The 19,362-nt window shown below is 36.3% G+C and overlaps 3 protein-coding genes across 11 annotated transcripts in view; 2 read left to right on the forward strand and 1 right to left on the reverse strand.

Annotated features, from left to right (window-relative positions):
- LOC139972053 (uncharacterized) overlaps positions 1 to 2,802 on the forward strand; it is a 46,630-nt gene extending 43,828 nt beyond the window's left edge. For 2 of the 6 annotated variants that reach the window (XM_071978939.1, XM_071978942.1), the window contains exon 13: positions 1 to 140. Coding sequence is in view for 3 of the 6 variants with exons in the window: in XM_071978938.1 (XP_071835039.1) it covers positions 1 to 320 (320 nt within the window). In the remaining 3 variants the exon portion in view is untranslated. The other 4 variants (XM_071978940.1, XM_071978941.1, XM_071978938.1 and 1 more) reach the window with 3 other exon arrangements.
- The window catches only part of LOC139972057 (protein ARV1-like), a 25,939-nt gene continuing 9,037 nt past the window's right edge, over positions 2,461 to 19,362 (reverse strand). The window contains exons 1-6 of one of the 3 annotated variants that reach the window (XM_071978953.1): positions 12,804 to 12,923; positions 11,120 to 11,239; positions 9,997 to 10,156; positions 8,529 to 8,607; positions 6,727 to 6,875; positions 2,461 to 6,011 (exon numbers count right to left, since the gene is read on the reverse strand). In XM_071978953.1, the coding sequence (XP_071835054.1) occupies positions 5,896 to 6,011; positions 6,727 to 6,875; positions 8,529 to 8,607; positions 9,997 to 10,156; positions 11,120 to 11,131 (516 nt within the window). In that variant the 5' untranslated portion in view covers positions 11,132 to 11,239; positions 12,804 to 12,923 and the 3' untranslated portion in view covers positions 2,461 to 5,895. Of the gene's footprint in view, positions 6,012 to 6,726; positions 6,876 to 8,528; positions 8,608 to 9,996; positions 10,157 to 11,119; positions 11,240 to 11,989; positions 12,599 to 12,803; positions 12,924 to 19,362 lie in introns of those variants that run through there. The other 2 variants (XM_071978950.1, XM_071978951.1) reach the window with 2 other exon arrangements.
- The window catches only part of LOC139972054 (vitamin D3 receptor B-like), a 238,195-nt gene continuing 231,809 nt past the window's right edge, over positions 12,977 to 19,362 (forward strand). For both annotated transcript variants that reach the window (XM_071978947.1, XM_071978948.1), the window contains exon 1: positions 12,977 to 13,169. The gene's annotated coding sequence lies outside the window, so the exon portion shown is untranslated. The remainder of the gene's footprint in view (positions 13,170 to 19,362) is intronic.

Raw genomic sequence — 19,362 nt, forward strand, 5'->3', positions numbered from 1 at the left:
GCATTGCAGTCTTTAGGGGAGTAAACGATGACCAACTCAGCCCACCAAGTCAGAATTGCAGGCATTCATTAGCAGTGACGAGTCCAGATTGGGAACGTTTAAACAGTAGTAAGAAGGAAGTCATGTTTGATTTATCCCAGCCAGGTACACCTTTGTCCCCGATACAAGAAATAGAATTCCGATTACCTGTAGACAAGAGCATAAGCAAAGAACTGGAGGTGGAACCCGAAGCCTCAGGATCAGAGGAAGGAGACTCTAAAGTAGGAGCTGCCTCTGGTTCCTCGTCAGTAGGTAGTTACGATGACGAGGAGGAGGATTGAAGATGGCACTAGAATATAATTACACTGTCTCCATCCTTATTAGTGATAAGATCAGTGAAGATGATGCCTTGCTTCCACTGGGTCTCCATCTTGGTTAGTAGTTGATTATGGGATACAATCACCAGTTCTAACTTACTGTGTCTTAACCTTTTGTTAGTTTGTGGTGGTGGGACAGGTAGAGATGTTTCTAGCTTTGAGTGTGTTTTGTGTTTGTGTGTGTGTTAGGGTTGTCTGAAATATTGATAGGATTGAAAAAACAAGTGACAATGAGACATATCTGAGAGCTATGGATTATATTAGGAGTGCTTAAAGTTATATTAATTCAGCTTTTAAAATTATGATGTGTTTTCTCAAAAACTAAGAAGATGAAAGCCAGTATATGCTTCTCGTGGCACTCTCTGATGATGTTTTCAAGAAAGTTGCAGAGCTTTCTATTTATGTAAATGATTGGTTCCATGAGACAAACCCCAGGTTGCTTTATTCTGTTACTCCTCTGCTGCTAACTATGAGTTTTCTTGTTATCCTGATCAATAATACATGTAATAAATTTTGCCTCAGTACATCATTGGTTATCTTTATGAAAGGAACAAGGAAGATAAGGGTTGTTTCTGGGTTGATCTATTAGAATTAAAGCTGTTACAGGGATCATTTGTGAGGATAAGGGTTGTATCTGGGTTGATTTATTAGGATCAGAAATGTTAAAGGGCTCATTTGTGAGGATAAGGGTTGTATCTGGGTTGATCTATTAGGATCAGAGCTGTTACAGGGCTCATTTGTGAGGATAACGGTTGTTACTGGGTTCATCTGTTAGGATCAAAGCTGTTAAAGGGCTCATTTGTGATGATAAGGGTTGTATCTGGGTTGATCTATTAGGATCAGAAATGTTAAAGGGCTCATTTGTGAGGATAAGGGTTGTATCTGGGTTGATCTATTAGGATCAGAAATGTTACAGGGCTCATTTGTGAGGATAAGGGTTGTTACTGGGTTCATCTATTAGGATCATAGCTGTTACAGGGCTCATTTGTGAGGATAAGGGTTGTTCCTGGGTTCATCTATTAGGATCAAAGCTGTTAAAGGGCTCATTTGTGATGATAAGGGTTGTTACTGAGTTCCCCAGGTATTAGGATCAAGAGCTGTTACAGGGCTCATTTGTGAAGATAAGGGTTGTTACTGGGTTCCATCTACTAGGATCAGAGCTGTTACAGGGCTCATTTGTGAAGATAAGGGTTGTTACTGGGTTCCATCTACTAGGATCAGAGCTGTTACAGGGCTCATTTGTGAGGATAAGGGTTGTTCCTGGATTCACTAATCACGTTGAGGATTGTTATATGTTTCATCTATGTGGCTGAGTGTTGTTACTAGATTCATCTGTTAGGATTGTGGTTGTTACTGGGCTCATTTTTGAGGATGAGGGTTGTTGATGGGTTTATCTAGAAGGAAAAGGGTTGTAAGTGGGTTCATTTGTTAAGATTGTGGTAGTTACTAATTACTGGGGTCATATATGAGAGTTGTTACTGGACTTGTATATGAGGGTTGTTACAAACAAACTATGAAATAATTCTTGTGGCCCTAAACAATGGTTACAACATATACGTTTTAGTATGAAGATACGTCTTGAGAACCGATTTGAAACCATTCAGTCTTGCACAATTTAACATGTTCTGGAAGTGAGTTCCTGAGGATGGGGTTGTTGCCTGGTTCATCTGTGAAGCTGAGGGTTCATTTAATGGTGGGCGATGTTGCTGGGTTAACCCAACAATGAAAAGCTTGGAATCTCTTCAGAAACTAGCAAACGTGGCATGGATAGTATCTTGGCATTTCTGTACTTCATAATGACTATGCATGATCCAGGTGGTAACCAAGATCCTAAAATGTGCTATGCTTTTTAAAATGTAATTTTATTATATTTTAGTAAAGAGTAGTGGCAAATCCTCATTTCATAAATTATAACATCTTGCAGATTTCTTAGTGAATATGCAGTACTGCAGATGATAGGCATAGTTTGATGGTGGTAGCATAGCTGGCAGCTAAGCTATGGCAGAGGAAGAAAAGGGGGGGGGGGATAAATAGAAATAACTTATGATTCTGGAACAGATGAGTGTAAAGAAGACTGTAAAGAAGAAGAATAAGTACAAGTGTATAAAACAAATTATGTTTATTATTCATTTACATTATATAATATTTTCATTTTATATTTGCTATATTTTATATCAATGGAATGGTAGGTACCATATATATGCCACAACATAACTCAGTGGCCCATTGAACCCATCAAGTTAGACAATTCATCTGGCTAGTCTGCGTGATATTTAAACTAGATGCAGAGAGAAGAATCTGTTGTACTCTAGCTATCAGCGTAGCCAGGTAAATTGTTAATATGCAAATGACTTGCTTTGGGTATTAAAGTAAACACTATGTTAAAAAGCTGCATTTGCAATGTTCAAACTTTTACTGAAAACTGAATAAAAGGACTTAAACTTCACTAACATTTTTCTAATCTTTCCTCAAACCTGTCAACAATTACAAATGAAATGTTACTCTATTTCTGTCAGTGCTCAACAGAAACTAAGAAGTGAATTTGCAAGCTTTAATTTAGGCTACTTGAGCCACCAATGGAAAACAGTAAAATATCACTTTTGCAAACACTGCAGATGGCATGATATCATTATGCTGACTCCAATCTCTAACAAGAATGAATAGGGAGCATTATCAACTGCAAAACATAAATTTGGAAATGTTAAAGTATTTGTTATCAAAGTGTCATTCAGCATTCAGTACATGCCAGTAGCTCCTCTTGACCCTATGATAGCCATACAATTGTAGTGTCGTCAGTAGTCTTGCTTTAAGAGGCCAATGTTGACTCAACAGGATCACCAAGCCCCCTGCCATTCGACAAATGGCTGTTTTTTTTTAAATGCTGATATCTGTCTTAAATATCCGTGACAAGACGACCCAGCCGTTATTCTCAAGGGACCGTTACCACCGAGAGTCTCAAGAAAAGTGTCGGCTTAGAAGATTCATTTTGACCCTTTAAGACAAATGGTTTTTGCCTCGGACTAAATCAAGCAGTTCGAAGAGAGGCCCATGTCTGTCGGGATCTAAACAACTTGCAAGAATGACTCAATTGTAATATACATTAGAATGTAAAACAATGATAAGCCTTTGACTGCAGCTCACTTTGGATTTGATAACATCTTATCATAATCCATCAGCTCTATGACGAGTCATTCAGGAAACGATTTACAACTCACATTTTGCATAGCAATGTCATTGTTCTGAAGAGATCCTGACAACTGCAATAATGTGTCCATCTCTTGATACTGTGCAATCATTTTGGGCTTTTTGCTGAGTAATACCGGGTAAATGAAAATGATTAGTTGGATCTCTCCTCATGTTGCAATTATTGCTGATCAGAGATAAAATTACTGATGTGAAAGAACCATTTCTTGGCCAAGTTTGGCCGTGAGCAAACCGTTTTTCATGGCAAATTTGAATATCTAACAGATTACTGCAAACAATCCAGATTGACAAAAATGCTGGTAGTTGCTGGCAAATAAAAGTGTGAAATGAGGTGTGTGGCAATGCATGGACATGGCTGTACTAACACATGTAGTGGTACTCAAGTGTCATGTACAAACTACCATTGCACATTATTACTCGAGTTATGTACAAACTGCCAGTGTACAGTATTACTCAAGTGTTATGTACAAACTACCACTGCACATTATTACTCGAGTTATGTACAAACTGCCAGTGTACAGTATTACTCAAGCGTTATGTACAAACTACCATTGCACATTATTACTCGAGTTATGTACAAACTGCCAGTGTACAGTATTACTCAAGTGTTATGTACGAACTGCCAGTGTACAGTATTACTCGAGTTACTGTATGTACAAACTGCCAGTGTACAGTATTACTCGAGTGTTATGTACAAACTGCCAGTGTACAGTATTACTCAAGTGTTATGTACAAACTACCAGTGTGCAGAATTACTCAAGTGTTATATACAAACTGGCAGTGTACAGTATTACTCAAGTCAAGTGTCATGTACAAACTGCCAGTGTACAATATTACTCAAGTGTTATGTACAAACTGCCAGTGTACAGTATTACTCAAGTGTTATGTTCAAAGCTATTTGATTCTAAAATATCCTTTTAATGCAGTGCAGATACTTGACGGGTCAATTTTCATTTAAATTTTGTAAGCATTGTAAAACACAAATCTCCTAATTGCCCTTAATTTGATTAATAGTAGTATGTTATTAGCGTCTCAAATATCTTGTCTCTCAAGTTTCCTAATTGGTCATTGACATAATTAGAATGTTTGCAATAGCTAACAGTTACTCAAAGTTAATCAAAGCTTCATTAACTTTATGTATGGGCACCTCCCCACCCCCCAACTAGATATTTTTGTGAAATTCGGGCAATTTGCTGATATTGTTTTGATTCGAGGTCTAAGGTACTGATGGAGTGATCCCCAAAATATTTGCACAGCTTATAATTTTAATGGTAGGCTATAAAATCAGTTACATTATTATTTGTAGATGTGAGTGGTGTGAGCAGGGGGTGGCACGAGCACATGGCCCCCACTTTCGACGCCAACTGGTGGTAGTATTATACAGAAATATACTGGTAGAATAATCTAAAGAGTGAACATTTTTGGATATAAAGTTGCTTCCAATGGTAGCACCATCATGCATCTAAGTACCCTTAGTTTTATAAACAAATTCTCAAGGTGAGAGGGATGTCACCAGTATACGCTTCCATTTTGGATACATTTTTCAGGCACCCCTGCCCCCAAATCAAATTGGTCTCCTACACCCATGACTTTATGGTATGAACTGTACCATTCACTTTGGGTAAATGTGATGTACACTATAAGGTACATTACTGCAAAAACAACAAGTCTGTTATATTGTGATGATAATGTCAATCTATACTTTTGACAGAAATTTTCAAACCAATTTCAATAACAGAGCAGTATATATCTAGTCAACTTCTATTTAACTAAGTGTCTTCCATGGATGCTCTGCCCATATAGCCTAAACGGAACTTAAAGCCAGAGAGTGCCTCAAAATATACAACTTCCCTCTCTGCTAGATCTGAGGACAGCGCCATCGAAGGGGGCAAGGTAAAGCATTTGTCACCCCATTACGTGGCAAAGATACATGCCCTACAATGTCTTCACACTATCGATTATTTAGAAAAACGATAAAAACCTACCTACCAGAACTCTGTCAGATTCATCGGTATATCATATTATTTCTGCAGTAAATTATCAGAATTAATGAGACTGTATGCTTACTGTGACCTATTTTAATAAAGCACCAGGTATGTTTCAGCATGATGATCAGTCGCTGTGTATAAGGTATAACAAAATTTCAAGATTACTAGAAATTTAATCTCCTAGATTGCTACAACTCAATTTTCAAGTCGTCAGTCATGCTAAATGTTGTTGAATTCACCTGATTAGGACCCCTGGGATTTATCCTTTAACTGGGATGAAGCACCTGGTGTAGCTAATTAACAAAGCTCTTTGAATTACAACAACTGTCTTCACCTTGTCCGTCCTGTCACCTGTCCAGAAGGAATTTTAGCAATGTTTGTCCCAGTTGGGATACGGTGATCTCAGACAGGTAACCAGTAACCAGCAGGAGGGTGATTGTAAGACGTGAACAACTTAAAGTTACTGCAAATAAACAGAAAAGCATGAAATATTAATGTTTGTAGCATACAATAAACTCAAATACACAGATACATTATACATATATATATCTAACGCATAGTCCTTGTTTAGTCAATTTCGTAGTTATTTTACTAAGTTTTTATAACATATAAAACTTAGTAAATGCCAAAACGTAACACGGAACGATGCTATGTACCTGCAAAGACAACACCTGGACAAATGCTGGGATGTGTAAGTTAGAAGGATTCCTTATGGAAGAGTAATCATTACTGTACAATTAAAACTCTTAATGGTGAGTTCAAAGGCCATAACTGGAATGTTTTGTTTCTATGAAATAACCATGAACAATGAGGGATTTGTAGACAACTTACATTAGCTAAATATGTTTGTAGTCTAGCCTTATGGTGTTTAACTCTTTTTATAAAAATTCTCCCTAGTTTACAATTACATTTTGATGGCTTCAAGAGATCAATAATCAAACTCATAGCCTAGGTGGTGTCAATCCCATAAGCATTAAGCAATGCTAAATATGTTCAAAGTAAAAAAAACAAAGCAAAGAGAACATTACTGAAGTAACACATAATTCAAAAGGATATGAACTTTAAAATAAATTGAATATTATAAAATAAGTTTAACAAGGAAATAATGCAAGATTCTAAACAAGCTAATCAATTGGGAAACATTTAGTGATGATGTGGGCAAAAACCCCTCCCCTTACCTCTTAAAGACTGTGAGACAAAAGTGAAGACAAACAATTCAGTCAACCAGAAGCAGGTCTGGATGTTGTACTGCCCCCAAATAACAGCAGGTATTACCAGAAGCTTTCCAGCCTGGCTCAGTATAATAGCATTATGAATGACTGGTAATCTGGTCAGAAAACAAGACAGAATGAATGAGGAAAGGGAATCTGTGATCATGTTAACATAATCATAACACTTATAATAGTGCAATGTGCAGCAGTGTGTTATGAAATTAGTCACAGGGAATGTGTATCACTGAATCAACATAGTGTATCCTAGGAACTATATTGCATTGATTCAATGTATAGCATATGAAACCTGTAGCACTGGATGTATTCTTGAATGATGCCTGGAATCTCAGTATCATTTAATTTAGCCCTAGAAACTCAGTATCATTGAATGTAGCCGTGGGAATTCTATACTATTCAATGTAGCCCTAGGAACTCTGTATTATTGACTGTAGCCCTAGGAACTCCGTACCATTCAATGGAGCCCTAGGATACCACTACCCTTAAATGGAGCCCTTGGGAACTCTTCAGAAAGTGAAAAAGTAGCTCATGTAACATTTTTTTTAACATAACATTTTGCAATAGCCCATCATACCCCTAACTCTTAAGGTTGCTTTTAAAATTTTAAACCAACAACTTAGAATCCATGAAAATAATGACGAATTGTCTCAAGCATTTCCCAGTGAAAAAAACCTCTCTTAACCTTGGATGAGTAAAATGTTATTTATCTGGATTATACTTAAAACTAAAACCTTCACAAAACTTTAATTAAGCTCCAAGGTTTCCCAAAAAAGTGCAATCGGAGGCTTAACATCTTACAGGTGTCACGTTTATCTTTTTGTCTACAATTCACAAAAGTAGAGTAAAAAAGACCCACTTCTGGAGATGGCATAGGATGGTTTTATGGCAAACATCTGGAGGCTGAGGCAAGGTGCTAATGTCATTTTAATTTCCCCTGTAATCAAAACTTTTCCTTAAGAACATCCAACTCCTCTTCCATTTAATGAACACTCCTCTCTTTTCTATTAGAAATTATAGCAGGTTCCTCAATTCGCAGGTGATTTTTTGTAAATGCTTGAATAGATTGTAAAAATCGTTGTCTGTAATGGTGAGATGCATTCTTACATGTGTTTAATGTGGGCGCTCGGAAGGAAGTTAAGATTACTTGTAGTACTGTTTCAGAGGTCAGTTTCATTAATGCAGCTGCACTTTTGCCAGATAGTCACTAAGAGAAAACTTTATAGAACAAGCTGAATGAGTTTGTTTTCAAAATAGTAAACCTCCATATGATACATGGGAAGTTTGGAGGCACATGGTATTACAAACAATGCAGATGGGTTGACAGGGAACGACAATCTCGTATGAGCCATGCGATCAGAATTCAAAAGGTACATTCATACCAAGGCTGCTCCAACCTTAAAGTGTGAGTCATGAGGTAAAACCTTCCACAATATTACAAACCTTGTGCAGCAATTATAAGCAATTTATCATATAATGACAAAAAAATCTGGCTAATGAAGACATTGAACCTTAACACTAATTCATGGTTAATTGATTTATGCATATTTTTGGAATGTTTGAAGCCTCAAACCACCAGGACATCCAGTAACTGTCTGGTAAGTGGCCTATCCTTTGTTGGAATTTGATTACTTTTACTGCACACTACTACTACAACTATAGTCTCTGTCAAACCTAGCATGGATTCATATTTGATGAGCCTTGTAATAACCGAGTGCTAGGCTCGCTAAAGGTTTCTTAAACTCTTTACAAACCTTTGCTTGATAGATCTCTTGGTAACTCCAGCATAGAGTTTACAAGCAACATGGATTCCTCCAAGGTAAGCTGCTAAATCTGTTCATACAATAGAACAAAAAGAAAAAAACATTTTAGTTCTTAAGTTGCTATGATATTCTACTATAATAGTGTGGTCTTGGGAGGGGCAAGGATGGGGGGGGGGGTTGAATGGGGACAGATACTCAAAAACACAATAATAACAGCTGAATAATTCCTTTCACCGTGGGAACAAAGAAGTTGCTACAACAAATACAAATTGTGCCAGGAATCTTAATCACCAAAGATAGGGGTGCAGTTGCATGCTAAACCATGTCAGCCACAAATAAGCTGAGCTCTAATCTAAACCCCCTTCCCAAGCCCTCTTTCAAGATGTACAGTACATAAACATGAGGTCAAGTCTGCCAGTACCAAACCATTTTACTGAAAGGTGATTTCCCTACCCCAACAGAAAGTCAAGAACCGGCTGTGCTATGAACCATGCACTTTGTGTTCACTATGTTAAAAGTGCTATGAACCATGCACTTTGTGTTCACTATGTTAAAAGTCCTACGAACCATGCACATTGTGTTCACTTTGTTAAAAGTCCTACAAACCATGCATGTTGTTTACACTATGCTAAAAGTCCTACGAATCATGTACGTTGTTTTCACTATGTTAAAAGTCCTACGAACCATGCACGTTGTGTTCACTATGTTAAAAGTCCTACAAACCATGCATGTTGTGTTCACTATGTTAAAAGTCCTACGAACCATGCACATTGTTTTTACTATGTTAAAAGCATGATAGGTACAGTTGTTCGTAGTACAGCGAGTGTATTAAAGGAGTTGGTACTTCTATGTTATCTTTAAGAGTCCCTCTGCACTAATTTGGAGGGTTGGAGGTACTGACACAGAAAACTAAGATATTACCAAACTTGAAACAGAATGTGAAAATAATTAATTGAAAAGTTGAAGACTAAAAATTAGTCAAGACTATTGCATATGTAGCAAAGTTTGGTAAAATAATGGTAATATGACAACTTTTTATCCAATCAAATTAGTACTGACAGATGAGAAAGGAAAATTAATCAATGTATTTGGAACTCAGGCCCTTTGTAGAGCACTAATTAGATAAATATTTGATTGTCCGAATTGTTTTAGGAAAGTATGTGTGCTGTAAGTGAGATGTGTTGGTTTAGTGACTAGAACACTAGCTTTGGACCAATAAGAAACTCGCCCTTTGGTGGCTCATTTGCCTACCACTATTTTGGTATAGCTTTAGTGATCACTCTACCTATTTGGGGGTATTAATTTACAACGTTATCTATATTTGATGTCAACATCTAGTTCTCTACTGGCCAACCTACAAAGCTGATTTTGGTTGTCCTAACAGAAATTTGGTCGTCTACTGTAGGACGACCATTAAAACTTTGCCAGCCCTATCATCAATGTATAAAGATAAATTTACCGATAGCAGTCAGAAGTAGAACTATGTAGAAATCAATTTGCAGGGCATATTGTAGAAATGATCTCACAGAGTCATCTTTATGAGAAGGTGTTTCATTATGTAATGCCCATTTGAGATAAGCTCCACATAACAAACAGAACACACAGAGTTTCCACTGGAACTGTAAAAGAAGAAAAATTAAACTAGTTAAACTCATCTTCTGTAAGGCAGTTGTTTCCAGCAATTTTACTAAACTTTTACAGAGTTATACCTTACTTTACAGAACAACAAAGTAACAAAGTAGTAAATAGAATGTAAACTTGTACCTAGCTTAACCAACCTCAATATCTAGGAATTTTATATGAAGAGAAAAATTCTGGACCTGTTAGCGACTTCAATCATGTTCAAATTTGCAGGCAATACAAGTGACCTTTAATCAAATTTAAGTGAAATGACTGCTTTTTATGAATCATATTTTAGGCATCAAAGTGTCATCAATGCAAAATGCTTAGTATCATGTGAGTCTCATAAATATACTAACCACTTTAAATACCTTATAATTTTACCTTAGCTGTTATAATAGTTCAACACACATGCAGTGAACCATGTTTTCTTCAAAGTGGCATATTGCAATGCATCTGCAGGTGTAGTGTAATACTACTAGCTTAATTTGTTTGTATTTCAAATCATTATTCCAAATGCTTTAACTATTTGAAAATGTTTAGTTGGGTGTACATGTGGTAGATACTACTGCCTGTAGTAATACACAAATGAAGAAGCATTTAAAAGGCTTAAAATACATTTTGTGGCATTAAAACAAAAAATGAATGGTGTCTAAATTGCCATCGTATTGAACAGTACTACTTTCAATTAAGTTTATTTGCTACATTCCGAATTTTACAATTGAACAATATAGGATAAATATAGATGGTACCAACGGACAGTAAATATAGAGTATCGAAATACTATGTGGGATGGAAGTAGAGGAACCAGAATGAGTGGATACATTACTGGTCATGCACTGAGTATATGTTTAGTATCACAACAGTTCTGTACTTGCGATCAAATGGAAGAAAAGCTACACTTTAAAATCTGTGAATTTCTACAAACAATTTCAAGAGATTTTTTCTAATTAAATTTGTACCTGGGTTGTCATGTTAAAGAGGATATGTCGGTAGGCCTGCGGTTTAAACAGAAGGACATCTAGTAGTATTATTACAGGGTCAAACTCCACATACTTGTCCACTACTTTCTGGCAGTGATCCTGTTCAAAATAGAGAAAAAGGGTTAAGATCTACTTCCAAAATAAAAATAATTTAATGCAAGTCATTAGGAAATAAAAAGATTGGTGGAAGCTTGACTGGAAGATGTTATGCAGCATGAGTGACAGCCAAGAGAGACCAGTGTCATGAAAAGTAATGGGTCCAGTCTCAATGGCATTGACTGGTGGCATGCTAAGTTAGGAGAAACAGCAACAATGACATGGTCTGTAATGGCATTTAATATGCTTAAGACTCAACAACAAAGGCTTATACTAGTCACAAGTAAAGTATGAGATCCAGCATCAATAGCAAAACTATGAAGTAATAATAATTTTAATAATAATAATCAGCAGATATTTTTACAACGCTTTAGCGACCACGAATGTGGGAGAAACTCGCAAGGGCTTATGGATTACAAACTTACACGTCGGGTGGCTTCCAATTCAACATTTTTAACTCAAATTTGGAATCTTTTCAACTTAGAAAGTCATTTCAGATGGGAAAACTGTAGATTGCTCTTGGATGAAAACCCCACCTTACTGTGACCCGGCCGGATTTCGAACCCGGAACCTCCCGATTGCTAAGCCTCATTGCTTCATATGCCACCGCATTTATCCACTGGGCAACAGGACTGGTTTAAGTCAAACACCAATATGGCATGAACCATTTACATACATGTGCTGTACATAGGATCAATAGTAAGGCCAACAATGAATACACCCTTTAACTAAAGAAGGAAAAAAAAAACTCACACAATGTGATATTTTAATTATTCCACAATCAAACTGCTTGAACAACTCTGGGGCTGACTCTCCACATTGTATACACATAAATGAACGCTTTTCATTTGCAACATCCATGGCCTCACATTTGCAGATTAGACTGCAGCAGCCTGAACTTTGGTGTATAGTCTATTGACAGTTAGCCTGTAACAGCAAGTACTTAGTCAACAATGTTGGCATAAGGCATGACACCTTATATTTATAACTGCTATAAGATTTGATATTTTATGCTACAGTAGAGTTCGTCAGCCTGGAATTGTATGTATGTCAAACTTAGGCTAGGCTACAGTTTTACTTATTTATTGTAGCCTACAGCATCCGTTTGTTATTATGTCACAACGCATGCTTTTGAGTCTTGAAACTATTTAATTTAACGACAACCACAGCGGAGTTTTCTATCGTCATATTTGCAAAGAAAGTACTGCTAAATGTCATCAATCGTGTCCTGTAAAACTATCTATTTAGCTATCGCCATGTAGCAAAATGTTACTACTGTAAATTGTAATAAACCCATGAAACTGTAAGTCCATGGGCGAAGTAGTGTAACTAGTACAATCTGTATAGTATTGGTGTAATATCAAATAAATCACACAAATCAAATTGTACCCATCCTTACATGTGGGCGACGCCATTTTGTGTATCATGATCAATGGATTTCAAATCTCCCTCAAAATATCTAAAAACTATGATGAAGATCCATTTAGTTGATTATTACTAATTATTTAGTTCTCATAATTAACATATCCTCCTGAGAAAGTATGATCGAAATGTACATGAAGAATACCTTTTTTGGTGATTACAACCATTACTTCTGTAGGGGAATTTTAGTGCGACAGAGTACACTTCATTTGAGATCAACAACAACAATGCAGTTTAGTACGGTACCTCGCATGCCATTAGTGTGTACAGCATGCGCATCTTGATGAAACTACTTTACGATTACCATTGCCTAACTTAGTACGGAGAGAAATAGACGACCTCGTCATTCAGTCATTGCCAGGTTCATATGGTGTCAAATCTACGAAATTGTTTCTGCACATTAGACAAATACCAAAAATTTCTACTTAAGCTCATTTGGGAAAGGAGATTTCTGCTTTCGTAAGAAGAAACTTTGCAGTGGACGTTCGTTTTAGTCCTACGTTAGGAAAAGGTAAGCATGATCCTCGATAGGCCTAACTTTGCCTAGCACTGGCAGGTTAGGCCTTACATTACAGTACACTACGGAATACAAGTTAGGCCAAGACGTTATGTTATTTAGGTTTGTCAGAGTTGTACTCATAACAGTACCATTAGGAGCCTAGCACTATTAGTAGTATTACAACTGCTAACACATGTTAGGAGGAGCGTTATGTATACCAGCCGGGCCAACACAGCAAAACTAGGCTGATCTAAGTTAACTACCCCAGGCTAGGTCTAGTACTAGTAATACTACTAATATTAGTATTACAGTAGCCTAGTATTACCAATACAGTCATTATGGCAGCCAAGGTTGTGCCTATGAGTTGAGCCTATGAGTTGAGACCATGAGAAAATAAAAAAATGAGACTTGCATATTGGTTCCTGAATCCTATGGAATGCATTATGCCAAATCCAAATTGCTAGGTAGCCTTAGGCCTATTAATGATACTGACTTCACTTTCAGAGTAAATACAGTATTTGATTAATGCTACTGTAACCAATGAATATGACTGTACTGAGATAGGTTGTGCAGCTTCTTAAACATGATCAAACAATGGAAGGACTCAACGTTGCCAATATTTCTGTGGTCCACTTAAATGAAAGCCCAACAGGTTTCACCCAAACCATTTTGCCAAGTATAGGCCTGCAAAATTCACAAAATCTGACATTTAAATCGAAAATCAGAATCGGTCGTTTGTAGTAAACAATCAGTCTATCCAGCCATCACATTTGAAGACGGTGTACCTATCCTTCCATGCAAAAAAAAAAAGTTTCAAAAATCTATTCCGAAAATGTACCTTTCCGCCATAGGTTTCGATCCTTTCCGCCATGGCAGAAAGGATCAAATGATATGGCGAAAATGCATGGCGGGTATGTACCTATGGCGGAATGGCACTGGAACCGTGAACACACAATGCAATGGTTACAAGTCTATGATAGTTTCTGTAGTACATGGAGGAGGAAGTCACTGACAGAAATCTTTGGTCAATGCTGTGACAGAAATTTCAAAGACTCCATGGTTCTTGAAGTTGTCATCAATAATAGTAATGTTTAAAGCAGTTATGCATGTTTATTTAGGAAAAACCAAATTTGCTGGACAAGCTTAAAACTTTGCCCTGGCGATATTTCATAAATATGGTGCTCGAATTTGCATATATACCCTAAAGTTTGTGTTTTTTTATCAGAATTGTTCAGGTATATCTCTCAGCCATTGGCTAAGATTATGAATGGTATTACTTTCTCACCAATCTGGCCAATTGTTGCAAACTGCCAAGTTTTCACAAGAATAGACACATGAAAAATATTTTTGGCTAATTAAAAAAGAACATATTCAAGCTTTCTGGTGACAATTTGCTTTTGCTTTTCGAGATATTGATGGTTGAAATTTTTACAGTTTGTACCATAAGTGAACTTGAAGCAAACATGTATGATGTTGTAGATCTGCAAACTGACAGCAATATGTTTGAGCAATATGTTTAATATATCTTTCTTTTTTCTGTTTCTTGTTTTAACCTTGGATTGGATAGGGCTCCACTTTGACCTTAGAGCGTTTGACATTAACAGTACCTCAATGACTGTATTGAATTCATTTGTTAATGTATTCCAGTTTTGAAAAAGAAAATTGTATATATCATTTTGAACAAAAATATAAGGCAAATTTGTTAGTGTGAAGTCTTTGACATCACACAAATGCTTCCTTCAAGTTCACTTTTGGTATAAACATGTCAATTTCAAATGCTGTTATCTCAAAAATGATAAATTACATTTGGATGCAAATTTTGCCAGGATGCATAGAATATGTTCCTCATTCATCGGTCAGAAATAAATATTTTGCCTGGACTATCCTTTTAAAGATGTCTACCACCAAATTAGAAAAACAAAACTACAGTATGAAATATTTCCCAAAAGGAAATGAGGGCAGTATTGAAGAACTTGGCTTGCAAAGACTCTGGATGTGTGACCTGATTAATTTGTATCTCGTTTGATACGTCACAGGTCGTACACGTAATGAGTAAGGTTGGCATACAATATGCTTTTTTGAGTACGGAATTTTATTTCAGAATACATAAAAGTATGTGTGTTCCTTGTACATCTTCTGCTGCGCAGGCAGTTATTTTTGTTATAGATATATATATTTCATTTTTGTTTTCATTCAAGGCCAACTCATAATGGTAGTTAGGTACTAACCAAAGCTAAAGGTACATGGCCTATTGTATTGGGGCTTAACAATTTCTGTATCAAACACAACATATTTTAACATTTGAAGACATGTTAACTACATTATATAATCAACTTTTACTAATTAACTGTACCAAGTACAATTTTAATGTTCCTTTGATAATTTTATTCTACCTGTTGAATGTTTTTTTCTAACTTCGACGAACAGTGCAGACCCTGCTATTTTAGTAACAGCAATCTTTCTGAGAAATAACAGTCTGCCATCACCTGGCCAAACAATGAAGTCTTAGGCTTTGAGTACAACGTTTCTGTATGTTCCTGTAGTGGACAAATTTAACAGTAAAAGTATTTTACTTACTTGGCGATCTGATAATATTCATTGCCTACTTTGCAATCCGCGGTCCCCCTCACAAGTTTGCAAGGTTGGTATAAGTGACTCCATAGTTTTCCCTCATGGGAAACCAAAATGGTTTTTATTCTAAGTTTAATCTGAATTTAAGAAGCATTCAATCACTTTCTAACTGACAGTTTGCAGACTTCCTCGCTAACAAAACTGTCCTTGAAAGTTCTCTGAAGAAGCTCAAAATCAAGTATTGGTATATCATTACTTTATGATTTACATCAAATTGAAATGATCGGAAATGCTCACAGTGTGAGCTATTAGTCTTGCTACAGGTTCATGCATCAATTGCTTCACTACTGCAATGTTACACATTTGATACTTCAGACATACAGTCTCTGGAATATTACTGATGTATATATTGCATACCGCAACATGCTAAAGTACAATGCATATGTTGCAGTCTCATGGTATCACCTTTCAAGGCTGATTTATAAGAATGTTTGCTGGTACAGTCACTCAAACAACTTCCACTTTTAAGTCCGATGATGATACAGATAAGTACTGTGGGTCCTCCAACCAGATTAATGTAAAGAATAAAGATGAAAGTTGTAAATAACTGCTCCTTGTGTAGATTAACTGGTAGGCCTCATGACTACTTAGGATACTTCAGGGTACTGTTATTGTTAATAACTTAACAGTTTACACAGCAGCATGTTTTATATTGGGAATCTCTTTGCCTTAAACACTTAAAGTATGAAGGTCTCTGTCTACAAAATCAGACATACAGATCTTAACGATTCACATGTAGCGGTTTGGCCATTTTGCACAACTGTTTTTGAGGCTTAAAGGAATTTGGATTTTGGGCTAAAAAGAATAGTCCAAATGTAAATTTATGTTTTGTCTGTAAAAGTTAAACTTATTGTACATAGTCTAAGCATCTTGGTCACACCTACATGCAATTCCTACTTGTTGATTCCTAGATGCTGAGCTGGTTAAAGTTGTCATATTTGTATAAAAATGTAACTTTAAGGGTGCATATATGATGCGAAAATGCACAGAACTGCTTTTTCCCCTACATTTTTCATTTTATGATTTTTGGCAGTTGCAATTTTAACTTAATAGCATACTATGAGACAATTATGAATATGAGACAATTCATAATCTGAAGAATCCACTTTTAATGTCAAAAGCTGAATTCAAATTTTGAAGAAAACAAAACATTTTCATGTAGTTGTGCATCTATGACATGGTCAATTACAGTATAGTTCTAAACTTGTATGTGAACCATTTCTTCAGAAATGTAATACTTACCATGAAGGTCTCAAACAGGCATTTTGCAATGTTACATGTATTGTACATGATGTGTACATGAAATTATGTACAATAAGTAATATTTGCCTGTCCAAATCTCTCTTTCTTCAAAGAAGTGTCATAATAATTCACATAGTTACACCAGACTGTTTTCAGTTAGTATGATTACTGCTACAGATATGATTGAAAATAGGCATCTGGTCTCAAAGTGTACACTACAGTACATTTCTACATTAACTCTCTCCATAACTGTCACACTAAGTTCAGTTAAGAGATGATGCTTGTGAAGGCTCTAGTGAGAAAGTAGCCACTTACAGTATTGTACATATTGTGTGTGTGTGTATCTGAGCTGCAAGTAACATTCTAGAATAGATCTGTTCTCACCTGAAGTTGACTAATCAGGTGTTACAAATCAGCTGTGTTCTTAATTGGAAGGTGACTGCCCTGTTTTCTGGTAGAGTTGCCCTTCGAATCTCTTTGAAACATTTCATAGTATGCTTGCTAAGAATTCTTTCCTCTATAAGAAAACAAATACATGTGTGTTGGCCTATATAAAATATTGTTGTGAACATTGTGTACCAGTATATTGTGAAGGCTGTTCGATTAAATGAGGTTCCAAACACCCAGGGTGAATGAACAGGCTGTAACTTTACTTCTAGTAATTGTATTAAATTTACCTGGAGTGGTGGAGCCAGTCATCCAGTGAAGGACTGCAGGTTGTGTATGTATCATTCTGAGTTTACTTGCATACAGAGTGATACAGTGTAGTTAACATTTCAAATGACTGCAAATTTAACAAACAGCCGTTATAAGAACACACTGACTGGCTTTAGTTTGTTTAAATGTTCTGTTTATTTTAGCACAATAAATTCAAATTCAACACCAATAAAACTGAATTTGTAGTTTTACATTTGATAGCACAAATAATTGAACTGCACTCAGTAGGTGTGGTGTGTAGGAAGTACACTTGAGATTTACAAGTTGGCATCACATGTTACATAAGTACTCTCCCCCTTGAGTGTATTAATTACAGTACTTATTACTTGGCCAGAGCTCTCTGCTCTAGAACCTAGCTGTCCCCAACTCTACATTTACAGTACACTTACTATAAACCAGCTACTTTTGCACTGTGCCTGTAAACAAGATCAGAAAGATATTGAATACAGTTATGTACTAATTAGGCTGCCTTTATTAACCATGTTTATTTATAATGTGTTAGTAATCCATTAATTTACACTTTACCGATGGTTCACCTGGTCAGGAATCATATTTTGCATATATATTACTTTTCACATTGTTAAATTTTATCTATCTTTATGTGCATCGAGGTTAATGCTCTCTGAGTAGACAATGCCCTCCAGGTTTAAAAGGTCCCTTTACTCCAGTAGACAAGTAACAAACTTTAAAATATCAGTGCCATTGGCCTATCATAGACTATAACTATCTCTGCCAGTAGCTGCTGGTGCTACTAGCCCTTGTGTTGTTGATAGTAGCAACTGTTAACTGTCAATACTATCTTTGCAAATTTGATATGGTAATCAAATTAACTCTTTACTGGAAAGACTCTATAATTATGAAGATTTTTTATGATGCTTCACAGACACTGATAGGTCTGTTGTATTGTATCCTGTTCAACACCTCTGTGTAATATCTCTGAAGGAACTGCAAGGAAGTCAAGCATTTAAAGGTCAAAGTACTTTCCAAAAGTACAGGTGACACCGTGCACTTTTTGGTACAGTAATCCAGTGTGGATATTACAGTTTGGAATGTGTGTAGTACTTGGAGGGTGTTATAGCAGGCTGTGTTTGGGTTTTGTGCTCCATCTTAGATACGTGCACTATGATCTGTAGTATTGTATTCCTCTGTCCTAATGAGCTCAGCATGCCATCAGGTTTGAATGTAACCTTTGCTATGTGAGAGTTCAAGGAAAACCACAACTTTTTGACATAGACTGCAAAACTATGATCATGTTATGATTTGAAGGCAAAGTGAAAATTTAAAATACAATTTAAAATTGAAAACTTTCTGGGAATATTTTTGAAACATCTGCCTTAGAGGTGACTAGAGTGGAAAGATTAGTGTAGTGTGCCATGTACAGTGTGATAGTCAGATAGTTTTAGGCATGTGATGAGTGTTGGTGTCATGGTTTGTTGCAATTATGTATAATGAAAGCTGCTATTAGCAGGATGGTTTGAGGTTCCTTGTAAGCACTATAGCAAAGATGTCTATTGGTATGTTCATCTGTCTATACAGAAGTCTTTCTAGGAGTAAACACTTTTAATGTCTTTAAAGGTGTTGATATCAACTGCATAGTAAGTACATGTTCTTTGCA

The sequence above is a fragment of the Apostichopus japonicus genome, chromosome 8 (assembly GCF_037975245.1).
Source record: "Apostichopus japonicus isolate 1M-3 chromosome 8, ASM3797524v1, whole genome shotgun sequence".
Lineage (NCBI taxonomy): Eukaryota > Metazoa > Echinodermata > Holothuroidea > Aspidochirotida > Stichopodidae > Apostichopus > Apostichopus japonicus.